Genomic DNA, 24,173 nt, shown 5'->3' with positions numbered 1-24,173 from the left:
AATCGCTTAATGATTGGTCCAATGGCTCATTGCTTTAAAAGATTCTCTACTGAGAATCACTGGAGCAGGAAACTGAGTTTGTCTTCAGACTATCTATGGACATCTTTTAAGCTGAGGTTTGGCATTTCTATATAACTTCTCAGGTGTCTTTCAGAGATTCAGTTGTGAGTTTCTTGAAGGTAGTGTCTATGACACTAATCTCTCAGAGTTATTTGTTTCAGTTATTTGTCTGTATAGTATATAGGATGGGGCAGTATTAGTCATGGGATAAGACTAAGATATGATTAAAGTCATCTTTTATGATAAATCTTCCCTTGAAAATCTAAGGTCCCAGAAGGTCTATGATTTAATCCCTAACTCTATGAGACTCTTATCAAAGTGTCAGGTGCCATGAAATTGCAACATTGTACTAGGAGACAGAATTGGAACAGTGGATACTCCTTGAGACATTTGTGCCTGCAGACTCTCTTCCAGTGCCTGGCACATACTTTCTGAACAGATAGCAGAAAAGGTTAGCTCTAAGGCAATCAGTCCCTGATCCATAAAGAGAATTTAGTCATCCTTCTCATCATAGGTATCAAATTCGTCACCACCAACATCATCAGCCTTTTCATTAGACATCTATTTTTCCATGACAAATGTTCTAGAAGTGTTTTGTAAGAGGTAAATGAAGAAATATCACTTATGAAAATGAATGAACAGATTTGACTACTGAAATAAATTTTTTAAGCAAGTGAGACCATCAAACACAAAATCCTTTTCTCATTTTAGATACCTACAGCTTGGAAAAGAAGAAAGCTTTTGTTTGTTTGTTTGATTTTTGCCAGTCCTGGGCTTGAGTTCAGGGCCTGAGCACTGTCCTTGGACTTTCTCAAGGCTAGCGCTCTACCACCTGAGCCTCAGCACCACTTCCTGCTTTTGTCTATGTATGTGGTACTGAGGAATCTAACCCGGGTCTTTGTGCATGCTAGGCAAGAACTCTACCACTAGGCCAAACCCACAGCCTGTTTGTTTTGTTTTAATTGATGGGATAGATTCCTTATATGTTAAAGAACTCTGCTATCATCTTGATGGTTAGTAGTTTGTGTGTGTGTGTGTGTCTGTGTGTGTGTGTGTGTGTGTGTGTGTACAAGAAAAGTGGAAAAACAGGAAGTATAGGATGATGGGAGAAAGAGATTATATAGGGAAAAGCAGAAGGGAGATTTTTCTTTTTTACATATATTTTTTATTGTAATTAATAGAAGGGTTACATTATATTCACCAGATAAAAGGTACATTACTTCACAAACATTGATACCCTTTCTCATGTCTTGGTCCCCATTTCCTTCCCCCCTCTCCCCCCCGCTCATCTTGATTTATCCCCTTCCCTATCCAATTTCAAATAACCAAATAAGCATATATAAAATATATCAGATAACAAGTTGAGATATTGTAACAATATGAGATAACCAAGGGACAGCAAAAGAGATGAGAGATAACATAGTGCATTAAGGACAACAATCACTCATTATATGGCTTATGTTTCTATATCCTGGAGGTCCTTACATTTAGTGTCATACTATATGGCCTTATGTATCTCGATTTTGTTCTACTGTAAATCTCTGCTAGGAGAGCCCAAGGTTTCTACTGATTATGACAAATGAGGGAAACCACTGAGCCTATGTTCCTTTGAGTCTGGCTTACTTCACTTAATATGATTTTTTCTAAGTCTTTCCATTTCCTTACAAATGGGGCGATGTCATTCTTTCTGACAGCAGCATACAATTCCATTGTGTATAAATACCACATCTTGTTGATCCACTCATCAACTGAGGGACATCTGGGTTAGTTCCATATCTTTGCTATGGTGAATAGTGCTGCAATGAACATTGTTGTGCTAGTGGATTTAGTATGTCAAGAAGGAGATTTTTCTAAGAAAGATCAGAGCCAGGCATGGTGACTGTAGTGAGTTATCCTAGCCACTCAAGAGGCTGTGATGAGAAAGACTGTGGTTCTAGGCTAGCCACAGAAAAAAGTTCTTGAGACGTCACGGGAAATAATAGTTGGATGTGGTAGCATGTGCTTGAAATCTCAGCTATGTGAGAAGAAAAAATAGGATGGCCCAGACATAATACAAAGTCCTATCTCAAAAAATGACCTATGCAGAAAGAGTTAGGGGCAAGGTAGTGTAATGCCTAGCAAGAATAAGACCCTAAGATACAACTCCAATACTACTACAAAGAAAGAGAAAGGTTACGAGATTGTTAAATTATACATGTGACTATTGAATTTCCCATTATGGACTCTATGAGAAAGAGAAGAGTGATAACACAATTCTCAACAAAATATCAGGATGCATACATAAGATCACATTTCATATTCTCACTGTTACAGGATGACTAACATCCAATATTTTAGCCTTTATGACCCAATCAGAGGGATTCTTAGAGTGACAGCTACAGAAAGACTTTGATGTGCTAACTAAAGTGATGTATTCCCATAGACAGACATATAATTTTTACCTAAATCAAATAAGCAGTTCAGGAGAGAAAGATTAAAAGAAAGTCACCCACCTCTTCCCAAGGAAACAAGTGTCAGGGACCATGGTACAACAGTCTTCTGTGCGGAAACTGTGAGTTTTCAGAAATTCAGTCCACTGCTGGGTCAAAAAAGTGTGATTTACCAAAAATCTCATACAGTCAAGGTTTGGCTCCCCATCAAGCCTGGACTCCAGATGGCAGCCAGGCATTTCCACAGCCAGCTCAGTGGGAAGACTGAAGAGCAAGGGAATGCAAAGAATAACATTGCACTGTGCTCCTCTTGTGTAATAGCCACGCCCTGATCCTTCCAGACTTATGGCTCATCTAAAGCCCAGACCTGGGATCCCATATAAGACATGTCCCGGCCACTGGCTTCTTATATGCTCTACCTCTTCAGAGACACCTCTGTGGCTGTATCTGAAATCCGGGTAAGTGTTTCTATGGGATTCCAAAGCGGGCTGCTGAGCAGGACAGAGGTACGGTGGAGGAGAGACAGGGTCAGGGACAGAGAAGAGGATGTAGTAGAAGACAGAGGGAGGATGTAATAGACAAAAGAGTGGGGAGGGACATGTCAAGGGTAGTGGGAAAGTGCTTATAATGGCCTGAGAGACAAGGAGCAGATTGTCTGCAGGCCTTTAGTCACCAGGCTTGGCTGCCGAGGTTTGTTCGAGTTACAGAAACCAGAATTTGTGTTTGATGGATCTATGGGTTCTTAAATCCCATGCTTAATGGTACAGGATAGTGATGGAATTAAATTAATCTTTAAAAGACAGCGAGTAACAAGATTCTCTGATTCTAGCATTTTGAATATTAAGAGGTTTTATCGATGCATCTTATCATAGGATATTTTAGAGATACGAAAGTGAGAAAGATGTCCTCTTTGTGTGAATAAGGTATTTGTAGGTAAATACACATGCTAAGGTTTAAAGAGATTTTTAAAAAATATCCTTCTCCTCATCCTGGTTTTAAAATAGGAATATTTTAATGTTCTGGATATTGGATCTCTGATAAGTCTCTCTTTTGGTATTCAGGTTGGCTTAGTTCTCACAAAATGTCCTGCCAGCAGAGCCAGCAACAATGCCAGCCTCCTCCCAAGTGTCCTCCTCCCAAGTGTCCCCCTAAATGTCCCCCCAAGTGTCCTCCCAAGGGCTCAGCCCCATGCCCACCCCCAGTCACCTCCTGCTGCGGCTCCAGCTCTGGGGGTTGCTGTAGCTCTGGGGGTGGCGGTTGCTGCCTGAGCCATCACAGGCCCCGCCGATCTCAAGGACGAGGACAGCAGAGTTCTGGCTGCTGCAGCAGTGGCGGCAGTGGTGGTAGCAGCTGTTGCTGCAGCTGTGGCAGTAGCTGCAACTGTAGCAGTGACTGCAGCTGTCGCAGAGGCAGCGGCCAGCAGTCTGGGGGCTCTGGCTGCTGTTCTGGAGGCTGCTGATGAGGATCTGCCCTGAAGAATTCAAAGGCAGAGGACTTGTGGCCTTCCATTTAACCTCTGCTTCTCTCCCAGTTGCAGTCCAATTTCCAATCGATGGACCACATAGGCAAGATTTGCAAGAAATTCAGGATTTGCATTTCTGAAACAATGTGTTGGATTTGACTTCTTATACTATTGAAAAATAATCACAACAATAAATTTGCTTTCTAGTCACCATTTGACTCGGTTTTTTTCCTTCCATTTTTCTTCTGGCTAAATCCCAACCTTCTCCCTAGATTGAAAGATGAGTTTTCAGCGAATGTGTTTGTAGAAGAATCAATCCATTGAATATTAGTGAGTTAAAGGGAAATGTATCACAATATTTATGAAGCTAATATATATGAATTAGAATGCCAAGATGACTCAAACATTTAGTAAAATATTATCAGATAGAACTTTGAAGGATTTGGACAGGTATGGACAGTTCACATTTTTTTTCCTTTTGCATCTGGATGTGTTTACGATTGTGTGCTTAGCAGTGGTATCCAGGAACTGATCACCTTTGCTTTGCTTTCAGAGGTATCTAGTTTTGAAAAACCAGGAATTCTTTAAAATAATAAACTATGATTTCCATGGTTAAAATTGCTTTTTAAAAGATTGAAACTTGGTGGCTATTTTTAATGGGTTATCCTGAGCAAGCCAGAAAACTATACTGCATCCTCAAAGTGTTGGCTATTCCAAAGACATGCCTGTGATGTTTATGAGCATAAGTCATGCCACCTTCTTCTAGGTGGCATGGTCATATCTATATCTATGGTATCTTATGGTCATATCTAGATAACCCTAGAATTCTATAAAGTTGATTTTTCATAGAGGGTTTGGGAAAGGTCAATATTCCTTTGATTTAGTCTGGATTTATCACTAATCTTCCTTGGAAAATTAAATATCCTAAATACCACTTGAGTCTGGTAAAAATCCAAGTTTATCCTTGGTGAACAGGGATCTCCTTGACTTAAAAAGATGTTGACTAGCAGTTCAGGAGGGATGTAAGTTTGATCAGCATAAAAGATTGTCACTTGCATATTGAGTGAGCCTATGTCCCCTTCAAGTTTAGGTCTCCTAAACTGGATTTCAATACTTTAGAAAAGGAAGTGAGACTTTTAGTACAGTCTTGTAATGTTGCATTCAAAGTATACTGATGGCCAGTTTACATAAAGTCAGACAAATATTGAGCGCCTCTCTCTAAAGAATGCTAAAGCACTATCCATGTGAACAACTGTGAAGGCTTTGATTATGCAAGAATGGTTGATAAAGCAGTGTGGCGGCTGGGCGAGACTGGATGACTAGGGATTACAATGATGTTCATTGCTTTCAGATATTGCACACAGTGCCAATCCTTCCCATTTTGTTTTCTAACTGGAAGAATTCAACTGTTACAGGGGGAAGTATGAAGGAAAAGTTGGAGAAACTAGGATGGTAGGTACAGATATTTAGATCAAATTTAGTAACCATTTGAAAAGAATCCTGGTGCAAATCTGAGCAGTCATTGGTTACACTTTTGAGCCTGAAGTGGATTCAAGCTGGCTTCTGTTCTTTCAGTAACAGGCACTCTCTCTCTCTCTGTCTCTCTCTCTCTGCCTGTCTCTCTGTGTTTGTCTGTCTGTCTGTCTGTCTGTCTGTCTGTCTCTCTCTCTCTCTCTCTCTCTCTCTCTCTCTCCCCCCCCTCTCTCTCTCTCTCTCTCTCTCTCTCTCTCTCTCTCTCTCTCTCTCTCTCTCTCTCTCTCTCTCTCTCTTTCTCTCTCTCCCCCCTTTTGTGCCAGTCCTAGGGCTTGAACTAACTGTCCCTGAGCTTCTTTTGCTCAAAGCTGGTATTTTATCACTTGAACCACAGCACCACTTCTGGTTTTTCCTGTTTATGCGGTACTGAGGAATTGAGCCCAGGGCATTCTACCATTAAGCCACATTCCCAGACTAGGCTCCTTCTAAGAAAGGACTGTCATTCTAGTTATATCTACTAACTTACTTGTCCCAGAAAGAATGAATCAAAGAAAAGGAAACATTAGAAAATGAAAGCATGGATAGAAGAGAATATACAGATGAAGGATATAGATTCCCCCAGAGGGACAAGAAGAGATGCAAAGATTTCTGGAGAGAACGATTATTCTTTTAGTTAAGGAGTGTCTCTCACACTAGAGTAGATCATTTTTTTCTAGGCATTGGCAAGATGAGACACTGAGTACTAGATGGAGAGTCTCCATTCAAAGGTAAACCAAGTTTAGAATAATTTAGGTTCCTAGGAAAGGAATCAGTCTGGTAGTTGTGCCAGATCAAGGATGTTGTTTACAAGAATAACACCTCAAGGTGTCACCCTTGAGCTGGCAACACCCTTTATTAAAATGTCTCTCAGAGACGAGACGTAATCACCTTATAGTTAGTGGGTATTGGAGGTGCCTGTCAACCAGCCTTTAAGCCATACCTCCTAGGTGAGCTGAAAGTTGTCTAACGCTATCTGGATGAAGTCTGTAGAGAGTGATGCATGTTACAACCCAATGTCCAACAGATTCATGAAAACTCCAGCTATCTAGATAGAGTACTAGTTGTACCAATTGAAAGAGCTTGCAATGGCAAACTGGGGGGGGGGGAGGAGCCTGAGAAGCAAAATAATCAGTGTAATGTTGAGTTATAACAAAAACTATAATATAAATACTCATGAGTCCGTGTTGATGTAAGTGTTTGAATAAGTAACTGTGCTATAGTTGGGTTCTGAATTGTCCCCAAAGCCCTAATGTTACTCTTGGTCCCAGTCTTTGCCTGTTTTGGGAGGTGCTGGAAGCTTCAGGAGGAAGATCAGGGCCCATCTCCTTTTCACTGACATCCTGTAATTCTTCACTTTGAGGGAGCAAACCATTTATTATTAATATGAAGAATTCCTGCATTTTAAAATTCTGTTCGCTATTCTCTAAGTCTCTAAACACATTTCAAAAAATAGTATTTTTTTCCAGTCCTGGGGCTTGAACTTAGGGTCTGGACCCTGTCCTGAGCTTCTTTGGCTCAAGGCTAGCACTCTACCATTTGAGCCACAGCCCCACTTCTGGCCTTTTCTATGTATGTGGTACTGAGGAATAGAACCCAGGGCTTCGTGCATACTAGGCAAGCACTCTACCACTAGGTCACACTCCTGGCCCAAAGAATAGTATTTTTGAGTGTTACTATATTAGACATTCATCGCTGTAATGACTCCAGATAAACAAGTTCAAAGGAGGAAAAGTTTACTTTTGTTCATGGTTTCCTGGTCCATTTGCTTGGGTCTGACATGAGAAGCGATAAGGGTGGATGATGGAGCAATTGATTATGTCCTGGCAGCTGGGGTTGGAGAGAGACTGGAAGTAGGGTGTAACAGCGTGTTAGGGGAGGAAGACACATTAGGGAAGATGGACAGGTCAAGGGTCATGGCATGCATGTGACAAGGCAGGAATCCAGTGGGAAGGTGTTTGATCTGAAATGACTGCTGCCCTGCCAGTGAATGGTCTGTTAGTATTCCATTTATTCCTCTGAAGAAACCTTTTCTCTGACTCTGCAGATCTCAAATTTATTTTCTATGTATTTTTTTTCTCAGTCGTGGGACATGAACTCTGGGCCTGGGTGTTGTTCCTGAGCTCTTCAACTCAGGGCTACTATCCTATCCCTTTAACCATAGTGCCACTTCCGGTTTTCTGGTGGTTAATTGGTGATAAGAGTCTCACAGACTTTAGAGCCTGGGCTTTGAACAGGATCCTCAGATCTCAGCTTCCTGAGTACCTAAGATTACAGGTGTGAGCCACCACACCTGGCTATTTGTTTTGTTTTGTTTTTTTTTTTGGTCAGCCCTGGAGCTTGAACTCTGAGCCTGGGCGCTGTCACTGAGCTCTTTAGCTCAAGGCTAGAGCTCTTCTATCACCTTGTGCCATAGCTCCACTTATATGTATAATTTCTTTCTACCAATTTCCAAATGCATTTTGAAGTAGATTTTCATGGGTAGAATGACAACGTACCTGACATTACCTGTAAAATGGCACAAGCTATCCATTTCTGTATTCCAAATGTTTCCAGACTCATTAGGTTTGGAATTTGTTATTTATCACCCAACAAATACAAAGAAACATGGAATACAAGATGCACAGAAGTAAAGAAGACAAATTCCTGTCTGTGAGGTTGAGGTAGATGCACAGATTTGAAAGGACTTTCCTATCACCCTGAGAGAGGACTTTTAAAGTGGGGTTGGGGGTAGGGGGAAGAATAGTTCAAGGTACTGAGTTTCTTACATTTCTGTTTTGTCATTCTGATCTCCCCCCAGGATTCCCATCAGCAGAACCAGCTACAGTGCCAGCCTCCTCCAAGTGTCCCCCTCAGTGTCCTCCCAAGGACCCACCTACGTACCCAGCTGCAGGCCCACCTCCAGCCTTCTTCTGATGCAGCTCCCGTTGCTGCCTGAGCCACCACAGGCCTGCACAATCTCTTCACCACAGACACCAGAGTTCTGGCTGCTGGGGCAGTATTTGCTGTAGTGGTGGTGGCAGCAGCTGCTGTGTCAGTGATGGTGGAGGCAGCAGTGGTGGTGATGGTGGAGTGGCTTCTGTTCTTGGGGAAGGAGAGGCTGCAGCTGAGCTGTGTCCTGAGAAACCCTGGGAGTGGGGTAATTGTGTGGGGATTGAACCTCCTCCTGCCTCTTGCCTGCTCCTCTAGACCCCAATCAATTTTTTTAAAAAATAAAAAACTCCTGAGAAGCAACTACCAACTCGATGCCTTGGATTTGCCTAAGTTTTACTGATGGAGTATTCCATTTTTCTTTCTTTTTCTAAATCTAATTCCTCTTCTAGATAACAATCTCAGTACCAGAAGGCTTTTTTTTTCTGAATTTGAGGAAAAAAATCAATCTATTTAAAGTTAAGGAGCACTAATTATTTTTTAAGAATATCATAAGATGTCTTTCTTTACAAAGAGGTTAAAATGTATTCAAGGTATCAGTTTGTGAGTGCAATGAGTCTTATTGTCATCCCTTTCCTCATCTTCCTCCAGCTCTCAGCCTCCTGAGTAGCTAGGATTACAGATGTGAGTCACGGGCACCTAGTTGATTTATTTTATTTGGTATGTGAGGCCTCCATGTTTGTGTAGTAGCTGAACTTACTTATGTTCTCATCAACAATATGCAAGCATTTCTTTTCCTCTGTACCCTCACCAGCCATTCTGACTGGGGTGAAATGGATAAATTTTAGGCAAATCTTTCTACTTTTTCTTAATTGTCAAAAATTACCTTGCTTTTTATACTCCTAATTACATATGCAATCAAGAATCAATTTCTAGTACATAGTTTGGACATTAATTGGATCTGTACAGAATGTACATTATTTTACCAAATAATAATGGAAACTTGTAACATGTCGTTGTGCATTATTTATTAATGATTTTAATAAGCGAGTGATTTGTTACTCTGGTTCTGTTGTTTCCAGAGCAGAGTGTTAGGATAGGAAAAGGTAGAGGTGAGTATACCACTGCTGTGATGGTGGGCTGATGTAACAGCTCACGCCCTTCGGGGATGCAGTTCATCTGAACTGAAAGAAAAGCTCTGTTCTCCACATGTCCTCTTTCTTGAGTCTCACAATTACCATCTGGATATTTAGGATATATGAGTAAGAATCCGATACACAGCACCTAACAATTCAGGTAGGAAGTCATGAAACAAGCTAATCAGGAGAATCACAAAGAGCTTTTTAAAAATCAGTAGATCTTCCTAAGAAGAATATCCCACTAGGCTGGATGACACCAGAAATGCCCCTGCACCCTGGCATGAGGCAAGAGCCCATAACCTACATTAGTCCCCTCCACCTCAGAGATGATTCTCTTTACCTATTATTCTGTGAATCTACTAGACAATGATTGCACGAATCCATAAATCTGTCAGTCTATGTATGAGCATATGTCCCAAAGGATAAATAGGAGGGAGCTCCTGGAATCTTTTGGGAATAACCCATGACTCATCTTGGCACTGGCACCAGTCACCTAGCTCCTCCATGCCTTACCTCCCTAGCCTATAAAATAGGTGGGGCACAACCCACCCACCTCTTAGGTGGCACATGGATACATTATCTCTCACCAGGGATGTTGGCACTGCCTCCAGATGTCAAAATCATTAGTGAGGACCTCACCCCCAGGAGCAGGAAGTAAGCCAGCCAATCAGCTCACAGCTGGTAAGACATGAACAGATTGGCTAAGAACAGGACAATATTCACTTATAGGAGAAGGGGGTTGCCCTAGGTGATCAGTGTAAAGCATTCCTATTGGCTCACTCATTAGTTCATCTGTTTACTTAATGTTTCCAAGATCTTATGATGATATGTAGTGCATGAGTCCACCATACCAACTTTTAAAAAACTATCATCTAGTAGAAATAACTTCCTAGGTAGCAAAGTTGCATAAGTATACATTTCCTTTGTTGAATAGGCCCCCTGCAATCAAAGAATGTCACAGCCAGGAGCAGCTGTGGAGTCAAAGGAGGTGGCAGAGGAAGGTTGGGTAAGAACCCAATTCTTTCTATTTGTGGCCTCACCACAGTCTCTTTCCTGTTTTATACACATGCTCTAAAATATGTGGCCTACTAGGGCATTTTCCTTGTTATCAAGTAGGTCTGTACCAGTGTACATGGAATACTGCCTGTGTGCTCTGAAACAAAACCATATGGATCCTAAAACATCATGGATTTTTAAGCAGAAGCACGATAATATGTTAGGAAAACCAATAAAACTTGAATTCCCATACCTGACTCCAAACTCTGGTCTTGTTACTTCTAGCTACGTAATCTTGGGCATATTATTTATCTTTCTTGTTGTTTGAATACCTGTCTTGAAGACTAAATTGGACAAGCTGTCTTAGGATGGTTCTGACTCTAATAAGAGATGGTTCTTTTATCCTTCCTTCCACAAGCATAACCCCTTGGTGCTGAGGTAGGACATTTAAGAGATCAGAACTGGACTAGCCTGGACCAATGTCCCTTTTCATGAGCATTCCCCCTCCCCTGGCATGAGAGACTGCTGGACTTCACTGGGGAAGTCACACTAAGTGACAACCCATCAGGCAGGGACCATAGGAAGAGCTGAAGCATTTTCCAAGTCTGCATCAGGACTTCTCCTTCTCAATTCCTCCACTATTTTTTAAAGGGATAAAGCCTGTAAGTCCTGGGCTGGGGTGAAGAAGGTCTGCTGTCTAGTGGAGCTTGACGTTTTCTTTGCTTAGGAACTTTGGGAACCTAAGGGCTATGGGTCCTAGAGAATAGAGGACCTATTCTGGACAACTGTCAGAGCACCTTTTATCTGAGAGGTCACTGGGGCTAAGCTGAGGGAACAATCCTTGGAAGCAGTGCTAGGCTCCTGCTCAGGACAGTCTCTCACCATAAATGTTCCACAATAGCACCATGGGAAGAGCACAGGCTTGTAACTAGACAGTTTGAGTTCCACTATTACCTACTAATAAAGGTGACACTGGTGAAATAATTAAATGTTAGGTCTCTGTTCCCTCTTAGGTAAAATTGGAACTGACATAGCTTACCTTACATGGCTATTGCAAAGATCAAACACATACATCAGGAGTCCAGGACAGTATCTGGCCCAAAGTAAGTACTCAATAATATTCTTTCTACACTTCTTCCTGCATCTACTGCATTGGGGAAAAGAAAATTGGCAGGGCTTTGAGGATGATGCAATATCCAGATATAAAAGACAATATAGAGAGAGCATATATACAGTAACACAGAGTGATAAAGATCATGCCTGTGAAAGCACATGGCCAACACATGAACCAAGTCTACTTACTTGGTTTGGCTGCTGAATGACTCCATCTTTCGGGGTGTGAGTTGTATCCATCTATAAATGTAGTTATCTCATAAATTATTAGGCACATAACAATGTTCAACTACATTCCTGGTTTTACTAGTATTATTATCACATGATACTCATTTGTGTGGAATTCCTTTGCCTTTAAGGAGATTGGGAATAAATTCCTTGAAATAAGGCAAGGTCCAGAAAGGCGAAGAAGGGAGTGATTATAAAACAAGAGAAGACTGAGAGGAATGGCTACATACCAAATCTTTAGCTTTGCTTCATCAAAAGTCCATACAAATTCCCAAGTGAACTTAACTCCACAATTCATAGAAAATAAAAACAATACTTTTTGGAGATCTTGCTTTCATACTGAACCAGAGAGTAATTGGACCAAAATCTTGGTGCCTAGCAACTGAGACCAGCATAAGCAAAGTCCTCATAAATAATTATAGATTAGGCTGGGGAGACATAGTATATCTTTTGGCACAGTACATGCAAAACTGAGAACCTAATCAAATCTTGGACAAATCCTTGAAGAACTAAGTGGTCTAAAATCAGGAAAGACTTTATGGACACTGATCCTAACTTCTAGGAAAAGAACTTGGACTTGTTTCGTGAGCCGGGGGGGGGGGAGTAGCACTCACTTATGCAATGTTTAGGAAAATTCAAAGTCAAGTAGAGACATGCCCTGTCTCTGACTGAAGAGCCTGGGGAGGAATCTCGTCAATGCAACACCAACCCTCAGCCTCGTGATCTCTGGTGCTTCATTTGGATGGCATTGAATTGCTTCACTGTTGTCCTATAAAAAGTCTCCCCAAATGCCAGATCCTCAGATCTTTGGCTTCTTCCAGTCTTGCTTCTGTCCAGAAAGGAGGTAAGTCTTTGGGAATAAGGACTTAGCAAGGAACAGGGCCAGGCTGAACTTGGAGTGTAAAGCTGTGGGATGAAGGGTGAGTCGCAATTAGACAGGGAGGACTTCCAGGACAGAAGATGATGGTGGGAAGCACGGAGCCTGGGGCATGACAGGAAAAAGGAGAGGTATGGGTGGAGCTAATAGCTCTGTATGAGGAGGGATTTCAGGAGACTGGGTTTCTCTTTTTCTTATGTGAGGGCACTGGGGTTTTTTGTTTGTTTTTGTTTTTTGTCTTTTCTTGGATTGACCTATAATGGCGTAGAATTACATCCAACTGATCCAAGGGGCAAGTGATAGAAACTTATTCAACGTTGTTGTTGTTCTTCACAGCATTATCAAGGTTCTTTGAGACTCAAGTTAGCTCAGTGTCTATTAACAATGTCTATTGACTCTCTGGCTGGGCAGAAGGTAAAAGGCAAGCCACTCAGGAGAGAACTGGTGGCAGTGGGAAACAGCTGAGAAATAGTGATTTTGTAAGATTGATTTGCCAGGTTGACACTCGAGTGAATAAGAAGAGAAGGCTTGGAATGTTAGATAGAAATGAAAATATCACTGAAGTCGAAATTGAGTCCTAGAGGGAAACAAAGCCTTGTCTAGAGTCATATAGGCACAATAAATAAACCTACAATTCTTGCTTCTGTATCTGGCCTCACTGGAAGGCTACTGACTTTTTCATTTGATTGATGATTGATTGGTTGATTGATTGATTGTGCCATTACTGGGGCTTGAACTCAGAACTTCATACTCTTGCTTTGAGTTTTTGTTCAAGTCTGGTGCTCTACCAGTTGAGCCACACATCCCCTTCTGGCTTTTTTAACTGGTTAATTAGAGATATGAGTCTCATAGATTTTTCTACCTTGACTGTCTTTGAACTGTGATCCTCAGATCCCGGCCTCTTGACTCCTCAGGATTATAGGCACGAGCCACTGTCACCCAGCAGGTATATAGACTTTGGGTGTCTATTACATCTTTGAGAAGGCCACCACTCTGCTCAAAGAGGACACTGAAGGTTTTCCCCAAAACCTCACTGCTTTCATGGTTCTGACTGAATCTTTCTTTCCAGGTGTCACCAAGCTACATCCAGATGTGTGACCAGCAGAAGCAGCCACAATTCCCTCCATCTTGTGTGAAAGGCTCTGGATTGAGCTCTGGGCAAGGAGGCAGCGGCACCTCTGTGACATTCCAGGGTCCTGGTCAGACTCAAGCAGTCTATGCTCCAGGGCCTGTTTCCTACCAGCCTCAAACTGTCATAAGATACGTAACTCCAGTGCCAGCTCAAACCTACATGAAATGCCAAGTTCCATGCCAGACCTACGTGAAGTGCCCACCTCCCTGCCAGACCAAAGCCTACGTGAAATGCCCCCCTCCCTGCCAGACTTACGTGAAGTGCCAAGCTCCATGTCAAACGACTTACATGAAGTGTCCCCCTCCCTGCCAGACGACTTACGTTAAATACCCAGCTCCCAGCCAGCCGCAGACATACTATGTCCAGTACTCCTCTCCCGGCCAGACCTACTACTCTCAAGGCTCTGCAGGTGGCTCCGGCTCCCAGGGGTGTGTTCCAGACCCTTGCTCTGCCCCCTGCTCCACCAGTTACTGCTGCCTGGCTCCGCGGACCTTTGGGGTGAGTCCTCTGAGACGCTGGGTCCAGAGGCCCCAAGGCTGCAGCACAGGATGCTGTGAAGATTCTGGGTGCTGCAGCTCTGGGTCCTGCGGCTCTGGGTGCTGCAGCTCTGGGTGCAGTGGCTCTGGCTGCTGCAGCTCTGGGTGCGGTGGCTCTGGGTGCTGTGGCTCTGGGGTGTGCTGTTTGGGAATCATCCCCATGAGATCCAGAGGCCCAGCCTGCTGTGACAGTGGGGATGACTGCTGCTGCTAAATACCAAAGGCCAGCCAGGGTTCACAGCTCACTGTCCTGCCCTTTCTAAAACACTCCCCAGCCTCTGGCACCTTCCCTGATCCTCCCATGGTTCTGGAGCCCAGTACCTCCTCTCCATATGCCTCTGCTTCTTACCAAGGCAGCCTGCCAGAGTAGCGCTATCAAACTCTGGCAAGAATAAAACCTGAGATGCAATGCATGTGTCTAGGTGTCTGTTTCTTTGGTTTGTATTGTGTTTTTATTTTAGTCTCTCTCTCTCTCCCCTCCCTCTTTCCCTCTCCCTTTCCCTCTCACTCCACTCCTTGCTCTTCTTTCCACTTAAGGAAAGATCTGTACAGATTTAACAAACAGGTTGAGTTCTGAACAACCAGCCTGAATTCCCATGCATTCAAGGATCTGAGGCTGGAGATTTCTGGGATGAGGGTTCCTCTTTCCCACCTTCTGATTAGCCTAAGAAGAGTTGGCCCTCTCAGCAGCATAACAGGCACGGGTAGCCTCAAAGAGTATCTTCCAGGATGTTGAAGGATTGTGAAATTAAACTTTATCAAGACTGTCACTGGATCCTAACCCTCCTGTTGTGCAGGGGCCCAGAACGGATTTTAGACTTTATGGGTTGCAATTTCTCATCAAATAGTCTTGCTTTATTGAAGCCATTGGACAAAGTTCTGAACTGGTAGATACTCCACAGGTCAGCCTGGCAGTAAGCAGAGATGTCTAAGAGGCGGATGAGCTTAGGGGGACAAGCAGCCAAGTCCTAAGATTAAGTCTCCATTACTATTGGCACTTCTTTCTCCACTGCTTGGCTAGCTCTAGAGGATAGGGGATGGAGTTTTGTAACTAGAGACTCTAAAGTACACGCATTGAAAGTTTACACAGAATTCTGGCATAGTAACTCATGCTTGTAATCCTAGCTACTTGGGAGGCAGAGATTGGAATGATCATGGTTAGGGGTTACGCCAGGTAAAAAGTTAGGAAGACCTTAATTGGACAACACAAGCTGAGAATGGTAGTACCCACCTATGATTCTAACAATGGGAGGGTATAGATAGGAGAATTGTGATCACTCGCTAGGAAAAACACACAGCCTTGTTTGAAAAAAAGTTAAGCTAAAAGCAAACTGAGCTGGAGGCATGGTTCAAGTAGTAGAGCATTTGATAGACAAGAGCAAATTCCAGTACCTTCACCTCAAAGTCAGAGGTAAAAATAAAGCTCAAAAGCAACTCGACAGGATCTAGTGTATAAGAGAAGACTATATTTGGTGAATGTATAAATGATTGTATTGAAGAACGAGACCAAGGAATTGTGTTTGGAAAGCAGACCCAGGCAATAGCAAAAAGCTACATGGAGCACTTAGCTGTCTTTGAATAAGGAAAGACTTGAAGCTGCTCAAATCACTTGTCATTCCTTTATTCAAATGCTTAAACTTGCAACTCGGTTATTGGTATGCACTCAAGACAGGACTAATCTACTAAGACATTATGTTTGTCTTGCATAGTTCAGTATCAAGACAAGCAGTGTGCTGTTATTCTTCACTGACATGAGTGAGCTACACTGTTTGTGCTCATTTAAAAAAATGATACAAGCAGCAGAGGTGGTAGAACCATGTTGTGAGTACAAACTTGAATGTCACTGGTCCACTTCTAAGCCTATGTTTTCCCAAGGGATAGAGCATTACTCAGTTTGGATTATATTTGTCTAGAACTTTGCTCGAGTAATTCCTAAGCCTCACGAGCCTAACACATTTCTGAATGTTCTAATCTGAGTCTTTGCAGAGAATGACAGTTCAGCAGCCCACCTGAGCACCGATATTTTGCAAAGGAATCCACTTCATCACTCACAATATACACCTCAACAATTGCAGTTCCCCCCTAGATTTCACAGTCGCTCAGTAATCAGTTGCTCAAATCCCCTGTAACATGCAGGCATTGTGGTTTCTTCAACTCTTTCTTCCCTGACCTTTCCTGTCCTCCCCCATCCAAGGGGTAGATGGTGAATCTTCCTGGCTTCTCTGCTTATTTGCTCTACACTTTGCCCAATCTTCTTCTTTCTCCACATGCCCTCTCTTTTCCTCCTTTACTGCCCCAATAGCAATTTTATTAATTTTTTTCTAGGAGGAAGGGAAAGAATTACAAAGCTTAAAAGGCAGAAACATTCTTTAATAGGGAGTCTGAGGCACTGTGAAAATGCTCAATAGTAAATCTTATTTGAAAAGCCCCCATCCCCCTGAAATGGGAACAAGATGGCATAGCACAGAATCATACACCCAGGGCCTCATGCTTGCCAGGCAAGTGCTCTTCTACTACTTGAACAGCATCCTCAGCCCTTTTAGTTTTGGATAGGTCCTCACATTTTTGCCTGGACCAGCCTAGATCACAATCATTCCACTTATGCTTCCTATGTATGCCTTCCTACTTATGCTTCTCATATACCATCTTACACAGATTATTGGATGAACTGGATCTAACTAAGTTTTGTGTTGTGGTTGGCCTTGACCCATGATCCACCTTATCACTCCTCCCAAATAATTAGCATTACAGCGTTTGCTTCTCTCTGTGTTTTCTGGAATAGAGAGTTTGTTGAGTAGAATCCTTATCTCGTTTCCATGGGCAGGGAAGTATTAATGTTGCTCCCCCCCCAGAGAAGTACTTACATAAAAAGTCTTGACAAGCAAGGTTAACACATACTGATTAAAATATAGCCATATACTTCTACATGTTGGTGTGGTACTCGTGAAATATACATATATTGGATACAAATATAAAATCAATTTCTTAAAATTTTTTAACTTATAAGAAAGGGATTCAAATTAATTTATTTTTGACATCGAAAGGGGAAAGACAGAAAATTGGCCTGCATGTATTGAGGATCTAACCTGTTCTGGACACTGTGTTAGGGGCTTTCCATGTGATAGTCTCACACTTGAGCAGTGACATTGATTAATCCTCATAACCGCTCTCAACAACCTGACAAGTTAAAGGGAAAAATAAGCTAACGCTATTTGTATATTTTTGTGACTATCCCTGTTTCTTTTTTTTTCTTTTTCCCTGAGTTTCTTTTTGCTCAAAGCTAGTGTTCTACCACTTTAAGCTACAGCTCCACTCCAGGTTGTTTTGGGGGTTTGTTTGTTTGTTTGTTTTTGCCCTGAACTCAGGGCCTGAGCACTGTCCTTGGGCTTTCTCAAGGTTAGCAGTCTACCACTTGAGCCACAGCCCCACTTCTGGCTTTTTCTATGTATGTGGTATCAAGGAATTGAACCTGGGTCTTCATGCATGCTAGGCAAGTACTCTACCACTAGGCCAAACTCCCAGTCTCCTCTCCAGCTCCTTTTTAGTGATTAATTGGAGACAAGAATGTCACAGATTTTCTTGCCCTGGCTAGCTTTGAACTGTGATCCTCAAATCTCAGTCTCCTGAGTTATTAGGATTACAGGTGTGAGCCATTGCACTTGGCTTGATTTGTATTTTTGAGTCAGACAGACACATTTACTGATGCTAAGATCCCAGAAGCTACATCACCTCTGCACTCAGATGGTGTCTCATGTAACTACCTGAAGCAGTAACCAACACATCCTAGGTATGTAATCAGTTGTTACAGCTTTCCTATCTCTATTTGGAGGGTTGTGCCCACAAACATGAAAGACAACTGAGCAAAAATAGGATGCTAATAATCACACCAGAGAAAAATTTTCAGGGAGATACTGAATTCTATGTTTCCATACTAAGACTCAATGAGAACTTTTCCTTAGAAAAAAAATACAAATAAACCAGTGGACATTACAAAGGACTATTATCTCCCAGTTTCTGTTCTTTTTTTATTGTAATTAATAGAAGGGTTACATTATATTTGCCAGATAGAAGGTACATTAATTCACATATGTTGATACCCTGTCTCATGTCTTGGTTCCCATTTCCACCCCCACCCCTACCCCTCATCTTGTTTTCCCCCTTCCCTATCCAATTTCAAATAACCAAATACAAATATATCCAATATGTCAGATAACAAAGTAAGATACTGTAACAATATGAGATAATCAAGGGATAGCAAAAGAGATGAGAGATAACATAGTACATTAAGGACAACAATCACTCATTATATGGCTTTTGTTTCTATATCCTAGAGGTCCTTTCATTTAGCGTCATACTATATGGCCTTATGTTTCTGTTCTTATCCCAACTCTACTACAATTTCCTTTTCAAACATCAAACATGCCAATTTTCCCCCTTGGGCCTCACTTTCCTCTATAAATGGATAAGTTGGGGAGAAAATTACTCAAGACATTTTCTAGTTCCAATAGCCTGTACTCCAATTCTCTGAATTGTCCTCAGAATTCAGAGACAATATTTCTTTAACCTGATTGACATAGGATAATGATTCACAGGTAAGCATGTGGGTCCTTGAAAGGGGAATAGGAAGTGGGAAGCCCAGATAGCAGCTCCCCTCTTAGAGTCAGTGCTTGGCAAAATTGGGGAACCTGGGCCAGGTCCTCAGACAGAAGTTGGCAGGAAAAATATCATCATCTGATGTTACTCCTTGCCATTCTTATAAGTATCTCCACCCAGCTGATGGCCTGATTTATACATCTGCCATGTGAGATAGATGAGTGTTGGGGTGTACTTGGCCACAGGACAAAAGAGGGGGTGGAGGAGTATGAACAGCACCGAGGGCTGAGAAAGGCAAGGCATTGAGTAATATTCTACAGATGCTCGTGGCTGGCCTCGTGTCCAGCCCACATGGACAGCGTGCTGGGGAATCTGTTCTTATTCCATTCTGTGAAGTGGAAACCATTGTCCCCCAAACCACACCTAGGGTGACATTCAATTGAGTTTTGACAAATAAGGGAATGGCATTTTCCCATTTCTGTATCTGTTCTGTAGGGATTTATTTTGTTATTGTATGACCCTATTCTAGTTAACTAGGCAATATCCAAGATTTTTTTTTACTTTCTTGGACAGAAAAAAAATGTCATCTATGATCATGAACCTGTCACAGGGATGAACATTCCAGGTACCCCACCTCCAGCCACCTTGACTCAGAGGGGGCTGCGGTATCTGCCCTGCATTCTTCCCTACTTAGTTTTCTTCTAGATTATTACTATCTCATGTTTAATTAAATAGCCATTTGTTTATTGTGTTTTACTTTCCTTTTGGAATGTAATGGAAGTGCCCTGAAGTCAGGGGTGTTGTGTGTGTCATTTATTTGTATATTTGTTTGCATATATATGTATATATATATATTTGATATATATACATATATATATTTGAGCTAAGGGCAATGAACAGTACATAACAAACAAGTGCGTAGTCAATTCATACTCATTGGAGGAATGAACAGATCTCATCCACTACCTGTGGGGTAGGCACAATCGTTATTGCTCATTTCATAGCTAAGGATGATGAGCCTTCTCAAGTGAAGTAACATAGCTAAAGTTACATTAATAGTAGGTTAATACACGTTCATGCATCTCACCACAGAGCCTTACTTCTTAGCCACTGTAGGGTTCCATTCTCTACATTAGAATCCAGCTTCTCACACTAGGGAACATCTCTGTGATCCTAGTAATGACAATTAAAAACTACAAGGTAAAATATAGCTTAACTTACTCTTTATGAATTACAAAGTATTTTGTAAATTTATGATACTATTTAAATATAACAGTATAAAATAACAAAAGAAATATCATTACTGATAAAGGTGAGGAAACTGAGGCTGGGAGTATGGCCTAGTGGTAGAGTGCCTGCCTGGCACGCATGAAGCTCTGGGTTCTATTTTTCAGTATCACAGACAAAGAAAAAGCTAGAAACGGTGCTGTGGCTCAAGTGGCAGAGTGATAGCCTTGAGCAAAAAAGCGTTCAAGGTCAGTGACTATGCCCTGAGTTCAAGCCCCAGGACTGGCAAAAAAAAAAAAAAAGATGAGGAAACAGGGGTTCAGAGAAAATGAATTGATCCATCTGACTAATATATAAATACATGGCTCTTGTTCTGGTTTTTAAAACAGCTTGTGTCCTTGGTTTATTCCTCTCTGTGTCCTTCTCTATCCTCATCTTTCTGTCTCACAGGAAAAAAAAAAAGGTCTTCTCTTCAAACACATCATGAAACAGTGCATTGCTGGAAACATTTCAATGCTATGACTAGCCATACGCAGAGTTATGTAATTAAGACTGGAAAAATCTTGATGCAGAAAGGCAGTTTCACCTGTAGAACTTCATGCTCCTGAAATTACAGCTCCATTGTACAACTTCATCCTGTGTGAGAATGTATGTGTGCATTTGTGTGCATATGTGTGTGCGTGCGTGTGCTTGTGTATACAGCACATACTCTCATTTAATGGTGTGAAGCATATTTAAATAAATACTGCCTCAAATCTGTGGGCTCTGGAGTATTTTCAAAAAGGGCATTCACTTTTTAACTCTTCCAATCAGTTGTCATTTCACTATAGAAGGTAAAGAAAATAGTTAAGAATTCATTTTTTTTTTGCCAGTCCTGGGCCTTGAGCTCAGGGCATGAGCACTGTTCTTGGGCTTTCTCAGGGCTAGAGCTCTACCACTTCAGCCACAGCACAATTTCTGTTTTTTTTGCTATGTACGTGGTACCGAGGAATCGAACCTGGGTCTTCATGCATGCTAGGCAAGCACTCTACCACTAGGCCAAACTCCCGGCCCAAGAATTCATTTTTGAGTTTGTATGCTCTGGCATTAGAGCATACATTACAGTTGTCCTGCTGAGAAATGAGAATGGATCTGGTTCCTGACAGGAAAGCATAGCCCATGGAGCTGTGATTGCTAGAGACAGGGATTTCAGAGGACTGGGAATTAAGAGAGATGCAGCAGGGAGGTTTATTTGAAGGAAAAGGAGATTTAGTTTTGGGTTAAATTTTTAGCTTTGGAAAAATCATTATCTTTTATATCCTCATTTTAGAGAAAGGTTAACTATCTAAATGAAAAAAGAAACAAAATAAAACATGTAATAGCTGTAGGGTTTACATTAGATTTTTTTTGTATCATGTAATTCCTAGCTTTGTATTCTTTTTTTAAAAAATTTTTTATTGTAATGTATAGAGGGTTACAGTTACATTCACCAGATAGTAGGTGCATTACTTCTCACACACTGATACCCCTTCTCATAGTTTTGTTTCCATTCCCCCCCACCCCCTCCCATTCATCTTGTTTTCCCTTTTCTCTTTCCTATTTCAAATAAACAAATAACCATATATACAATATGCCAGGTAATAAAGTCAGAGATTAACCAGAGGACAACAAAAGAAAAGAGAAATAACATAGTACATTAAGAACAACAATCACACAAAATAAAACCCTTGTTTCCATATCGTAGAGATCCTTTCATTTAGCCTCATCCTATATGACTTTATGTATCTAGGTTTTACGCCATTATAATCCTCTACTAGGAGAGTTCTAGGTGTGTTCTAATTATTACAAGTGAGGGAAAACATTGCCCTAGCCTTATATTCTATTTTTGACATTGACTAATGCCAAAGAATAAAAGGAATGGAGAAAATACTAGAACACCACACTTAACCCCAGTTATAACTCAGTAAAGGCCAAAAAGCTAGTTCTTGGCTGCCTTGAAAATTCCAGAAATGTAGGAAATTTCACAATATGTGGAACTTGGGGTCTGTTATTGTTAGCTTATGAATGTTGCTGGAGAGTGCTGTCAATTAAACTCACTTTAAAAGGAAAGTTCAAAAGAAGAGGTTTATCTTTGTGATTGCTGTTCTCAATGTCCTATGAGAAATTATTTCTTTTCTCTTTTTTCCCTCATGGTTAATCCCATGTGGTTACTGTATCTGACTTTGTTATCTGGTATATTGTATATACATTTATTTGTTTATTTGAACTAGGGAAGGGAAGGGGGAGAAAGATGATTGGGAGGGGGTGGGAGGAGGGAAATAGGGACAAAAACATGAGAAGGTATCAAGATTTGAGAAGCAATGCACCCAGTACCTGGTGAATGTAACTGTACTCCCTCTATACATTATCCTGACAATAAAATACAAAAAAGATATAAACTACAAAAAGAAAAATAGCCTACAAAAAAGGAGCTATCGCATTGAGAGTCAGGAGAAGCAGATCTGTCAAGGTTCTCATCACATTACCTAGGTCCACAAAGCATTAGGATCAAGAACAGGACCACTCCATAAGTGAGTAGTGCTCTCCTCTCTCATCGCTCCTGCCCTCTCCTGTCCTCTGCCTGTCCTCCAGAGCAGTCAGAATGTCTATTCCATAGGTGGGGCCTCCAGAGTGGTGCCTCCCCTGGTATGTGTGTACAGATGGCTTATGTGTGGGTACAAATCACTCCAGAACCTGAACTAAGTAAAAGAAACAATGCAGCAGGGGTGGGTGGATTTCTGGTGAAATGGGAGGGTGAAGAGAGATCTCAGGCTGAGACTCATGGTAGAGATGGAGGAGGTGAGATGTCTATTCTGTCATGAAGAAGAACTCCACATTTCTTGGACCTTGTGTCTTCCTCTTGTTTGAGATTTACATAGCTCTCTGATGGTTGTCTTTCCCTTCAGAATGAAAAGAGCCTGTATAAAATTATATGTCTTGCCTGGTGCTGGTGGCTCACATCTGTAATTCTAGCTACTCAGGAAACTGAGATCTAAGGATCACGATTTGAAGCCGGCATGGGCAGGAAAGTCCATGACACTCTTATCTCCAATTGACCACCAGAAATCCAGAAGTAGAGCTGTGGCTCAAAGTGGTAGAACACTAGCTGTGAGCAAAATAGCTAAGGGACAATGTCCAGGACATGAGTTAAAGCCCCATAACTGACAAAAATAGGAACGAAGGAGAGGAGAGGAGGGGTTGGGAGGGGAGGGGAAAGAAGGGGAGGGGAGAGGAGAGGAGAGGAGAGGAGAAGAGAGGAGAGGAGAGGAGAGGAGAAGAGAGGAGAGGAGAGGAGAGGAGAGGAGAGGAGAGGAGAGGAGAGGAAAAGAAAGAAATTTTCTTATAATACATCAACCCCTTATCCTAGAGCCCGATTTGGATGGCAGGAAAATGTGAGGAGAGAGGTGGCTCTGAAAGAATGTCTAGATTTAAATTTTGTGCCTACCACTAATTCTGGAAAGTTGAAAAGGTTACTAACCTACTTTTCCTCAGTCTCCATCTGAAAAATCTAGATGATCATAATCACTGTTATTGTTTGATATATAAGCTGCATGGGTAGTAGATGCAATGTAGCATACAAATGACTAAAGGGTTAGCTTTAGTTACTATTTCCTGGGTCAAAGACGAGGCACAGAGTTTAATCCACCAGTGGTACCCATGAAGATGTAAAATGGGAGAGCAGCCCAGAAGGACTAAATACCTACCTCTTCCTGCTGAGCCATCACTCTCCATCTCACTTCCTCAAGTCCCAGCCTCTGTAAAACCAGGTGCCAACAGACCTGTGTTCCCTCTTGTAAATCAGACATATCTTCAGTAAGAACAGTCTCTGCACTTCTATGTCTATTCTGGTTCAAATCCATATTGCTCTAGGTATCTTAAGAGAATCAAGACTCCATGGTTCAGCTTGAGGTGACCAGATGAACTCCAAATTATTTTTAAAATAAAGCTCTTAAGAGGAATAACTTCAGCATCAGTATATAGAG

General features: G+C 41.7%; 1 protein-coding gene across 2 annotated transcripts; it reads left to right on the top strand.

The window, feature by feature from the left end:
- Positions 1-13,774: 13,774 nt before the first annotated feature.
- Kplce (KPRP N-terminal and LCE C-terminal like protein) lies at positions 13,775-14,566 on the top strand. Of its 2 annotated transcripts, XM_090339890.1 has the most exons (2): positions 13,775-14,397; positions 14,452-14,566. In XM_090339890.1, the coding sequence occupies exons 1-2, from the start codon at positions 13,775-13,777 to the stop codon at positions 14,564-14,566; spliced, it is 738 nt and encodes a 245-aa protein (XP_090196016.1). The 2 variants fall into 2 exon arrangements, with proteins under 2 accessions (XP_090196016.1, XP_090196015.1); XM_090339889.1 differs by having other exon boundaries at positions 13,775-14,566.
- Positions 14,567-24,173: the final 9,607 nt, after the last annotated feature.

This window comes from Megascapheus bottae, chromosome 10 (assembly GCF_031878675.1).
Source record: "Megascapheus bottae isolate mThoBot1 chromosome 10, mThoBot2.hap1, whole genome shotgun sequence".
Taxonomy (NCBI): Eukaryota; Metazoa; Chordata; class Mammalia; order Rodentia; family Geomyidae; genus Megascapheus; species Megascapheus bottae.
Note: the sequence above shows the minus strand (reverse complement) of the source record. Positions and strands in the feature narration are given on the sequence as shown.

What these genes read in the sequence shown, in the direction of transcription:
- Kplce (XM_090339889.1), top strand. Translation starts at nt 13,775, where the DNA reads ATGTGTGACCAGCAGAAGCAGCCACAATTCCCTCCATCTTGTGTGAAA.